Here is a 12,490-nt window from a genome sequence, read left to right as displayed (position 1 = left end):
GCAAAATTTTTGGCGGCTAATAAAATACAAACTGTAGATTTTTTTTTCAAAAAATGTAAGAAACCTGATACTTAATTAATTAAAACACATTTTTAAACAAGTTATGTAACTGTTACCCAAATTTTTTTTAACTCACTTTTTCACGTTCAGGAGGTACCCTAAATAACACGTTTAGGGTTCCGTATTTAAAAAGGAATCGTTATAGGATCACTTTGATGTCTGTCTGCCTGTCGTGTCAGTTAAGAAAACTTATAGGGTACTTTCCGTTCACCTAGCTAGAGTCATGAAATTTGGCAGGTAGATAGATAGATAGATCTTATAATAGCACAAGTATAGGAAAAAATTCGAAACCCGTGAATCATCACAGAAAAAAATAAAAATGTGTTCATGAAGATAACTATACCAAGTAGAGTAGCATATAGAAGGGCTTTACCTGTAGGTACATTCTAAAACAAATTTTTATTTATTTTTAAGCATAATAAAAATACACGATTACGGAATCCTCGGTGTGCGAGTCTGACTCGCACTTGGCCGATTTTTTTGTAATTTTAATTTTACTATGGAGCCCCACAAACCTTCCCTCCCAATTTGGCTCAGTTTACCTTATCTAATATTTAAATCAACTGTTACTTACGGAAAAAGTTGCATAATACGACACCACCGCCGACGATCGAATCTAGGTAAAGTACCGTCGATAAGGATGGTTGACTTTTAGCCTCACGCGGTTCCGACCCCGCCTGAGAGACCTCAGACCTTCCCGAACGAGACGAGGAACACCCGACACCCAACATGATAACAATACTAATTATTGTGTACTGATTATATCGATTGTTTATTGATATCGTTTTCTTATGCCCGCGACCTCATCCGCGTGGACTAGGTACCTACATAAATTTCAAACCGCCATTTTACCCCCTTAGGGGTTGAATTTTCATAAATCCTTTCTTAGCTGATGTCTTAATGAACGTCAAAAAAAGTGGGTCTTAATTTTTTTAAATATTTATTCAGATTTGAAACGCATCATGTTGTACCTAGTATCATAACTCTATGATGTTGAATTACAGACCAGTGTAAGGCCACCAGTTCACGAAGTTCTGCCTCCAGCCATATCTTCGCGTCAGGCTGGTCCCAGGATCTTTCGGATCCTCACCTCTACACTCATTCTGCTCATTTTGTGTTAAGTAATGACTAGGAAAAAGCTGTGATAGCCTAGTGGTTAGGACGTCCGCCTTCTAATCGGAGGTCGGGGGTTCGATCCCGGGCACGCACCTCTAACTATTCGGAGTAATGTGTAAGTAATTAAATACTTGGTTTAACGGTGAAGGAAAACTGCGTGAGGAAACCTGCATGCCTGAGAGTTCTCCATAATGTTCTCAAAGGTGTGTGAAGTCTACCAATCCGCACATGGCCAGCGTGGTAGACTATGGCTAAACCCTTCTTCAGAGGAGTCCCGTGCTCTGCAGTGAGCCGGCGATGGGTTGATCATGGTGATGAATGACTAGTATTAACAAAACCTGTCTTTACAGCTATTGAAATGGGCGTGCGTGGTTACCATTTGATTTTTCCTTATATTTTTGTAAGAACTGCGATTTCTAAGAAATTGTGCATTGCAGCAGATTCGTGATCTCTATTGTTAGGTATATATCTCTTTGATGACTTCTGTGACGCAGTGGTGAACGTTTTTTCTTATAAGTAAATTGAAAACCGGTCAAGTGCGAGCTGAACTCGCGTGGAGAGGGTTCCGTACGATGAATTTGTACGTAAGTTGGTACACACAATATTGAGAGATTTACTATGTTGTTATTTTAAGACTTCTTGTAGGTTTTCCTGTAATCTATAATTAGTAAAGAACAATTTTTAGGTTTCCGTACCTAAAAAGGAAACAAGGAATCCTTATAGGATCACGTCGTTGTCGGTCTGTCTGTCTGTCTGTAAGCACTTTTAAAAAGATTAAATGAATAAAAAACATTCTATTCTATTCTATTCTGTCTGTCGTGTCTGTTAAGAAACCTATAGGGTACTTCCCGTTGACCTAGAACCATGAAATTTGGCAGGTAGGTAGGTCTTATTGTACACGTAAGGGTAAAAATCCGAAAACCGTGAATTTGTGGTAACATCACAAAAAAAATTAAAATGTGTTCATAAACAAATAATTAGTATTTTCAACTTTCAAAGTAAGATTAATATACCAAGTGGGGTATCATATGCAAGGGATTTATCTGTACATTGTTAAATAGATTTTTATTTAATTTTATGCACAATAGTTTTTAATTTATCGTGCAAAAATACGACTATAGTACGGAACCTTCGGTGCGCGAGTCTGACTAACACTTGGCCGGTTTTTTGTATGTTTTCAAAATATTAGGCTCTATAGTTTCGGAGATAGAGGGAGGGAAGGCATTCCCTCTCTCATTTCCCTTACAACAAGACCTTTTTAATTTCAGGTAAGTACGTACCTGAACTAGGTGGACGGACGACATCAGACGAGTCGCAAGGAGCCGCTGGATGGCGGCGGCACAAGACCGTGGTGTGTGGAAGTCCCTACAAGAGACCTATGTCCAGCAGTGGACGTCTATCGGTTGATGATGATGATGATGATGATGAAGTAGGTAGGTACTTAAATATATTAAGAGTCTTCTTCTTCTTCTTCATTCTGGGCTGGTTTCCGCACTTAAACGTTTCCGTCTGTTGTGCGCATCGCCCCTCCCCGCCGAAGTTATATTAAGGGTCTTACGAGTGCCTCTGTAAGGGTTCCGTTTTCCCATTCGGACGTATGGAACCCTAAAAAACCCAACATACCTACCTATTTAGGGTTCCTAATTAGGATTTTTCCAAATTTCTAATAAGCCAAAATGCTACAAGATGACATGTTTGTAAGTTTTCTCTGTAACTGCCAAAATGGGTAAATGGATGGACTGTGAAAAGCTAGCAGACAGACAGACACACTTTCGAAATTATAATATGGATTTTACTAATAGATAGTAGAATAGGTACTACCTAAAGTTAATGTACTATGCTCGTTCGAACGGGAAAATGTATGATGAAATGCTTAGGGATTCACCGATTTTGTGATCGCAGTAACTTGAACATCACCTACCTTGTACTAAGCAGACATATAAAAGCACTTGACCGTTTCATTTGCACGTCTGTTGCACGCTGCAGTTAAAAAAAATCAAACACTTTAAACTGTACCTAACCTACTAAGTACAAATTTTCTAAAGGTTTCATTAATTTTAACGTTTATTTTTCGCTTTATCTGAATTAATTGCAAATTGTATCTAATACCTAGAAAGAAAGTCATTAAAAAATCTTACATTTTTACAAAAGTTTCATTAACTGACGTTAAGGTTACCTACGCTTTTTTAACCGACATTTAAAAAAGTTATCAGTTATTGTAATTTTTTTAATTAAAATCTAAAATAAATTAAAAATGAAACTGGAGAAGTGTATAACGGAGAAGAACGTGAACCAGAACATGCTGAACATAAAGTACGCAGTGCGAGGCCCCATACTGGAGAGGGCGGTGCAGATTGAGCGAGAAATTGAGAAAGTAGGTATTCTTTATGGTTACAAACCGTTTGTTACCTATGCATTCGAGTAGCGTTCATCGTCGATTTGAAATTTTGTATAGTTGTTGTTGGCACTTGCGTGCAGTTTTATGACAGTACAATACGTCGCGAGCGCATGGAAATGCGTGCCGGCCATCAAATCATCATTATCGTCATCGTGATCTACCCACTGCCGGCTCACTATACCTACATACTGAGCACTGGTCTCTTTTCAAAATGAGAAGGGTTTAGGCCATAGTCCGCCACGCTGGCCCATTTGCACATGAAATGTTATCCTTCACCTTCAGGTTAGGCAACGATACATGAAGCTATTTTCTCAGAAAAATGTATCTTGATATTTTAATTAGGTATTCAGACGCAAAACTTATTTAAATACTTAGTTATTTATTTTTCTAGTTCCCGCATCATTTTGTAATTATGGGCAGGAAATGAGAATATTCTAAGTAATTTTACCATAATAATATTGTCATTTGTGAACGAAATTGATTGCTAGGGTTCCGTACCTCAAAGGGAACCCTTATAGGATCACTTCGTTATATGTATATGTTTGTCTGTGTATCTATTTCTATATGTTTGTCTATTTAGAGCTTAGGTTGAGAACTTCCCTTCTCCAAAAAAGTACGTATTCTAAATCATAAAATTGGTTTTTCAGGGAGTGGAAAAACGTTTCGCGCGCGTGGTGCGCGCCAACATCGGCGACTGCCACGCCCTGGGACAACCGCCCATCACTTTCATTAGACAGGTTTGTTGTTTGTATGTATTTGTACCTTTTCCCATCAGCATCCTCCCAACCCTTCGGTCCACTACTGAACACGAGTCTCCTCTCAGAATGAGGAATTCACCACGCAGGCCAAGTGCGGATTGACATACTTCACACACCTTTGAGATCATCATGGAGAACTCTCAGGCATGCAAACGTTTCAAGTTTCCTCACATTGTTTTCTAACTTACTTTCGTTCCGCTTCGCTCCCAATGTGGCCCGCGCTTTGGACGCCTGATAAACCTTACAGCTATTTTTCAGGCCTCTAATTTGTTGTTTACTTATCTCTCTTCCAACTCTATCTCTTTCTATCTCTTCATTATTCTATTCTATTATTATTTCATTCTTTTATCTCTTTTCCAGGTGTTAGCTTTAGCAGCATGTCCGTCGCTGATGTGCTCGCCGGACATACCGGACATACCGGCCGACGTCAAGGAGCGTGTCAGAGAACTACTCGAAGATTGCACGTAAGGATTGATAGATTTAAGTTTTTCATTTTCGGGACATAAAATGTGTCTATTCTACTCATCTCAATCTTCAAGGTGCGAGTGTGTCTTTAAGATCGGTTCAGTAGTTGAGCTGAACCAAAAGATAGATACACAGATCACATTTATAAATTTTGAAGTATGGATACCTACCTAGAGTACGGCCCGCACGCCGCATGCCGCACGCCGCACACCCGCATAGCCCCTGCACTAAACCGGTGCGGGCGAGCGCGGGTGCGGGTTGATACCCTGATTGCCATCTCAATCTGTCGCGTACTATACGGTATGGATATATTCTTCTTTACCTTCCACGTGTTATTTTTCTTCCAAATCCCCTATAGGAGTTTAATTAGAGGATGCGTATGAGGCGGGATGACCCGCGCTCGCCCGCACTGGGTTAGCGCGGGGGCTGTGCGGGTGTGCGGGGCGTTCCCTCCCCGATTGCCATCTCGACATCTATAATAGGACAGTCGTTTAAATTACACAATCAGGGGCCCTACCGCGGTTGTTTGACAGCTACAATGTCACGATCGCAATCATCTCTGATTGGTTAATGCTCGCTCACTATTGGCCACAATGCATTGTTGCAACAAGAATCGCACAAATTCAGCCAATCAGAACAATTGAGATTGTAATAATGATTGATGCAGGTTTTAGACAATCGCCCCGCTGTTTTACAGAATTTTTCCATCCTAGGTAGGGTAGGAAATTTTTATAGTCGATTTAAAAACATTTATCGAATTTACATCACCATTTACCAGAATAACGAATGTAACGGAAGCTCATTGTCGGCTCGCGGTTGTGCCCGCTAATGAGAGCGTGTACTACTTAATTGATTAATTGTCATTTGCATCGCACCGCGCCGCCCGCCCGCCCGCCCGAAGGGCACTAATTTATGTGAATTGATTACGTATGCAAACCTTCGCATTAGCATTGTACGGTCTGTCCCTTCCTGAACATGAAATATGTATTAGTTATATACTTATGTAATAACAACACAGGTATAGATAATGCCGAGTACAGTCCATTTTGGGACCACACACAGCGCATTTTATTTTTCAAGTGTATACCCATGCAAAAAATCGCGTCAATCCGTTGCACCGTTGCGACGTGATTGAAGGGCATACCAACAAACCAATAAACCAACAAACAAACACACTTTCGCATTTATAATAAGGGTATTTGATTTTGTGTAATCCAGGAAAGGCTCAGTCGGCTCCTACTCTCCATCCAACGGCTTGAGCCTGGTGAGGCGCCGCGTGGCGGAGTACCTCACCGCTCGCGACGGTGTGGCGGCTTCGTCTGACGACATCTACCTCGGCTCTGGGGCCTCTGACGTCATCAAGGCTGTGCTGAGCTTGTTCGTGCAGGACGTCGATGGGAAACCCCCTGGTATGAACCACTTATGACGTTGTACGGGAGCGGTGTGCAGGCTCGACCGTACCAAAGGGGAGATCTCCCACCGAGCGGTTGGTTGTGCTCGGTAGCGCCAGCTGGGCCGACGGTTATGTCTTGAAACTTCTATATATAGTCCAGATTGCAGAACACTCTGTTAGTGCGATTACTATCGGCGGTAAATTTGTTCGGGACTACGTCATCGATTGAACAGCGCCATCTAGTTTCTATTGTGGTAACCGCCACAACGTTAAAGGCTCCACACAGATACCTGCTCGTTGAAGGAGCTTTGTTTAGTGTATAGCACTCTATAAGCACTGTACAGATATCCCCAGCTTGAATTAATCAAAAATCCTCGAAAACCTGGATGGCCTTGTACGGTTCCAGAAGTCTACAGGGTTTCCAGGTTGATGAAGCTGTGATCTTCGCCGAGGAATTGATATTTATTGATTTTTAATGTACTAAAATAATAGTATTGTATTTCCCCAGCTGTGATGATCCCGATTCCACAATACCCCTTATTCTCTGGCACTCTATCCGAGCTGGGCTTGCGACAGGCCAACTACTACCTGGACGAGGAGCACGGCTGGGCGCTGCAGGTCCAGGAGTTGGAGCGCAGCTGGCGGGAGGCGAGCCAGGACTGCCACGTTCGAGCTCTGGTGGTCATCAACCCTGGGAATCCTACTGGACAGGTTACTAGATTGTTCTTGATTAGGGCTCGGGGTTTTTGAGATAGAGTTCGGGGCAAGTATAGCTCATGAGTCATGAGTCATGAGTCATGAGTCATGAGTCATGACTATTTACACGAGGATCTTTGAGGTTGTGTTTTTATTATTAATTAGCTATAATGCTCGCAAATTCGTCCACGTGGATTCAGGTTTTTGAAACCGTATGAACCTTTTGATTTTTCGGGATAAAAGTAGACGTTTTCTCCAGGTATTCTCTCCAGGCCTTTTTAACTATATCTATGCAAAAAATCACGTCGATCTGTTGCACTATTACAATAGACGCTACAGCGTGATTGAAGGACAAACAAATACTTTCACTTTTATAATATGGGTTGGGATGGGTAGTGATATTTCTAATTTTCATGATAAAGCTTTGTTATCATTATTTGCGATTGCCTTGTTAACACTTGTGCATTATTGACACCAGGTCCTCACCCGTGAGAACATGGAAGACATCATCAGGTTCGCCTACGAACACCAGCTCTTCATCATGGCTGACGAGGTGTACCAGGAGAACATCATCAGCAAACCCTTCCACTCGTTTAAAAAGGTTGGTACGAAGTTCCATTTTTAGGTAGGTACCTGAAAATCGTACTGAATTTCTTGTGGCAATAGGTGTTGGACACATTTTCAGTGATAGGTTTTGAAAGGACCCGGACCCCTATTAGGGGTCCGGGCGTTTTTAAGCAAATTAATATCACTTGCTTTAACGGTGAAGGAAAACACCATGAGGAAACCCGGCATGCCTGAGAGTTCTCCATAATGTTCTTGAAGGAGTGTGAAGTCTGTCGATCCGCACTTGGCCAGCGTGGTAGAATATAGCCAAACCCTTCTCATTGTGAGTGGAGACCCGTGCTAGTAGTGAGCCGGCGATGGGTTGATCATAATGATGATTCAAATTCAAATTCAAATGATTTATTCAAAATAGGTAATAAATTACTCTTTTTGATGGTCAGATGTTGGATTTGTAAGAGATGGTGATCTAGTCAACTCCTCGTTTCGTCATTATGAATTCAGTACCATATTTGTGGTATTTTTTGTTGTCTTTTGGTTCCATTTAGTCTGTCTTCTGGACAAGATGTTCTTTGACACAAATTGGCGTCACCAAAAATCATTGATGTCAATCTGCCCCAGGTGATGCACGAGATGGGAGCTCCCTACAGCAGCATGGAGTTGGCTAGCTTCGTGACTTGCTCCAAGGGCTGGGCGGCGGAGTGCGGGCTGCGCGCCGGCTTCGTGGAGGCGGCGCGACTGCAGCGCGGCGTGCGGGCGGCACTGACGGCCGCGCGGGCAGTGGCCCAGTGCCCTTCCGTGCTGGGGCAATGCGTGCTTGACTGTGTGGTGAGTACAGTGTCGTTCCGTTTATCAGGCAAGCCTTCTGCTGTGGTGTTTTCCGATGCTTGCTGTATGTTGTGCCATAAGCGTCTGGCGCCAGCATCATATTTATAGTGTTCGCAAAACAAGCAGTCTAATCTGGGCACAAGGTATATGACTGTGCATTGTATCTTAGCCGGGCAAACCACCAAATTGCAACTTCAGGTTGGACTAATTGTTTTGCGATCACTGTACCCTTCAATATTAAGTGGTTAATGCACTTATCCGAAGAGGGGTTGCGATTCTGCGCAAAATGCATGTTGCGTGGATCGGCTTAAAATTTCAATTCCCAACACCATAAAGTATCTAAGCAAATTTTTTAAACGAAAGGTAATCAAATAGAGCATCATGAAGTGCAGGAATTCTTAGGAAATCAGGGACTGAAAATCAGATAATATGGAGCACAATAAGCTGGAAAGCAAACGCCAAATTTATGACATGTTTAAGTTTTAAACAAATTCTCTGTTCCCAGATGAAGCCGCCAGCCCCCGGCGAGCCGTCCTACCCTCAGTTTATCCGGGAGAAGCAGGCCACGTACCGAACCCTCACCGAGCGCGCCGGCACAGCATATCGGGAGTTCAACAGCATCCCTGGGTACTCTTGCAACACTATTGATGTGAGTTTCAGTTCTCCTTTTCTGCTTCGCTTATTCTTTAGGTACCTCCAAGATTGAGTCTGTTTTCCTGCATTCGATTGTCCACCACTTTGCTCGATCTTGATTGAATGCCTTACACATTAGCCTTTACGTTGGTCTGTCGTCAGCTTTTAAAGTGACTCGCCATTCTTGAGGCTCCGTTGTAAAAACTATGAAGAATCCCTTCTTCTTCGGTTGCGTTGTCTTTGGAAATATCTCTTGGGTCTAAATATTTTTTATGCCGCTATAAGTTAGCCCTTGACTGCGATCTCATCTGGTGGTAAGTGATGATGCAAAAGATGGAAGCAGGCGTTCCTTTGCGGAATTCCATAATATACAAGGAACTACAAACTTAATCCAAATCCTAATAATATTATAAAAGTGAAAGTGAAAGAAGCAGGAAGAGCAAGCAATGCACACCACCAACACACAACACACACCACCAACACACACCACCAACACACAACACACACCACCAACACACAACACACAACACACAACACACAACACACAACACCACACAAATCTTCCCGAAAATACCTACTAGCTACAGTTACCTACAATGATCTAGGAGATATTTTCCATGTTTGCTGAAAGTTGACTCTCTTCCCCCAGGGCTCCATGTTCGCATTCCCACGCGTGGAACTACCAGAGCGGGCTCAGCTGGTGGCTGCCGAGTTGGGATTGAAACCTGATGAGTTCTACTGCTTGAGGTTACTTGAAGAGACAGGTCAGTTTTGATTGGGCATACGACACGACGGACGTGTGGCAATACGCACATCAATCGATTGCGATTGTTAAGCAATGTTAGTAAGCAACCCCTTAGGTTGAATTTTCAAAAATCCTTAGCGGGTGCCTACGTCATAATAGGTATCTGCATGCTAAATTTCAGCCCGATCCATCCAGTCGATTGAGCTGTGCGTTGATAGATCAGTCAGTCAGTCACCTTTTTTTCCTTTTAACATATTTAGATAATAAATAATAGATTTGTCCGTTACCCAGGAGTGTGCGTGGTCCCGGGATCAGGGTTCGGGCAGCTCCCGGGCACGTTCCACTTCCGCACCACCATCCTGCACCCCCGGGACGAGTTCCAGCACATGATGGATTCCATACGAACATTCCACACGGCCTTCCTGGACAAATACTCTTAGCTAGTGTTAAGTCAATACTATCTGTATTCTGTGATATAGGTACTAGGTAGGTACGTCAGCAACAAAGCTAAGTATACCCCCATCCCTCCCATCCATCTGCCGCGGCGCGTGCAAACCTAGCTTTGTTGCTGACTCTACCTACTTAATTATTATTATTTTACTTGTAATTTGTGTTTAGACACAACCTAGATTAAGTTTTGAAATTAAGTACCTAGGTACTTAAATGTAAATTTAATTTTTACAAATAGTAATAAACGTAATGTTTTAGTACAAGTGTTTTAAATATAGCAATAGCAAGTCCAGCGTGGGTACTTCTATTAGCAGAGGTCAGTGGTCTCAGGGCGTTTGTGTACCCATCCGTAATTTCATGGATCCGTCAACAAAAATACTAATCGAATGCACGTATTTTCGAAGAATCACGGATACGAACCGAATACGGATGAGTGCACAAACGCCCTTAGCCCAGACTCCAGATACTCAGCACAGATCATTACCTATCTCTTTGCTATCATCAGTAACGGCATAGTTTATTATTTAAATCTATATGTGTATATATATCTATGTAGTCTTATGTATGTCTATTATATTTTATTTGTGTGTATTAGTGTATTAATATTTATTTTATATTCTTATTATATGGTTTAGTTTATTTAGCTATTGGTATTTAGGTTTATTTTACACCACCTCCCATTGTCCATTTGTTCGTTTTTTCCCTAGCGTTAAGGTTGTCTGGAAGAGATCGCTATTTAGCGATAAGACCGCCTTTTTGTACCTACTTATTAAGATTTCTTTTTGTAACCTGTCATTTGTGTTTCTGTGGTGCAATAAAGTATATACATACATACATACATACATACAGAGTAGATTGGACGACAGAGGGCGCTAAGATCTCTGTCACCTACATACATAAGTACATGTAGATGGTGGATGTGGATGCTGTGCACAATCCGCGCCCGACCCCATGAATATGTATCAGGCACTCAGGATTCACTCATATTATTGTTTGTACGCCGCGCCTGAATATGGAATACCTAATGAGTAATGACACAGCCTTCTAAAAAGTCAAAAACACAAGACCGGTACAGTAGGTAAATGAGTACATTAGCTGGAATTTATCAGTACCCTTATTATAAATGTGAAAGTGTTTGTTTGTTGGTTCGTTACTTTGATGGTTTGTCCTTCAATCACGTCGCAACCGTGCAACGGATTGACGTGATTTTTTGCATGGGTATAGATAAAGACCTGGAGAGTGACTTAGGCTACTTTTTATCCAAAAAAATCAAAGAGTTCCCACGGGATCTTATAAAAAATCTAATTCCACGCGGTCGAAGTCGCGGGCTAGTTTTTATTATTCGTATCTCTGAAACTCCACCCGAGCCGGGGCAAGTCAGCTGTAGTGACTAGTCTGCTGTAGGCTGTAGGGTGTGAGGTCACACTAGCACTATACTAGAGGTCAATTTTATAAGTTTGGATGCAGGAGGTAATCTCACTCATAGGATTTAAAATATATTTCACTAATAATAATAAATTATAGATACGAATGTGTATTACTTTGCTGGTTTGTCCTTCAATCACATCGCAACGGAGCAATGGATCGAACGATGGAATTTTTTCATGAGCACAGTACCTACTGCGGACGAAGTCGCGGGCAAAAACTAGTTCAATATAAGATGAAAGACGGAATGACACAAGGGTGTTGTATCAGTTATCTTCGTGAACAATGTATCGTGCCCAGCTCAAGCAGGACGAACGGACAGAAATACCATTTTTCAGTAGCTACAGTAGTTTTACAACAGCGCGGCGTGGAAACTTTAAATTGGAAACGTTCTGCGGGCGCCGTTTTTCGAAATCCATTTTTCTTTTGTTGTAAGTGACAAAGTCTCTTGAGAACATCGCTAGAAAAACGTTTAAAGTTTTAAATGTTCCCATCAGAAGAACATTCGTTATTCTATCCTTTTAAAAGCAAAAGAATCGAAATGATGTTTAGAATTACTTACTTAAAAGTTAGCCCTTTATAAAAAGGCTTTTCATCCGATTTTTCACATTTTTCTAGTACATTTACAAACACACGAGTAGATTCATGTGCTCACAAACAATCATACACAAATATACTGCTCTTTTGTAAAAAAAACCGGCCGAGTGCGAGTCAGGCTCGCGCAACGAGGGTTCCGTACTACAGTCGTATTTTTTCGACATTTTGCACGATAATTCAAAAACTATGATGCATAAAAATAAATATAAATATCTATTTTGGAATGCACAGATAAAGACCTTTCGAGCAATCTTACTTTGAAAGTTGAAATACTAATTATTTGTTCATGAACACATTTTAATTTTCTTTTCATGATGTAACCACAAATTCACGATTTTCAGATTTTTTCCCTAATGTGTGCT

The 12,490-nt window shown here is 41.6% G+C and overlaps 1 protein-coding gene across 1 annotated transcript; it reads left to right on the top strand.

Moving 5' to 3' along the window:
- The first annotated feature begins 3,430 nt into the window (after positions 1 to 3,430).
- On the top strand, positions 3,431 to 10,649 carry LOC117988204 (alanine aminotransferase 1-like). Its single transcript, XM_034975319.2, has 10 exons — positions 3,431 to 3,550; positions 4,222 to 4,311; positions 4,693 to 4,796; positions 6,016 to 6,206; positions 6,699 to 6,901; positions 7,365 to 7,487; positions 8,072 to 8,278; positions 8,784 to 8,927; positions 9,561 to 9,675; positions 9,948 to 10,649. Exons 1-10 carry the CDS (start codon positions 3,431 to 3,433, stop codon positions 10,094 to 10,096), a joined length of 1,446 nt encoding a protein of 481 aa, XP_034831210.1. The 3' UTR covers positions 10,097 to 10,649.
- Positions 10,650 to 12,490: the final 1,841 nt, after the last annotated feature.

The sequence above is a fragment of the Maniola hyperantus genome, chromosome 14, assembly GCF_902806685.2.
Source record: "Maniola hyperantus chromosome 14, iAphHyp1.2, whole genome shotgun sequence".
NCBI classification, from domain to species: domain Eukaryota; kingdom Metazoa; phylum Arthropoda; class Insecta; order Lepidoptera; family Nymphalidae; genus Maniola; species Maniola hyperantus.
This window is presented reverse-complemented; position numbering and strand designations above follow the sequence as displayed.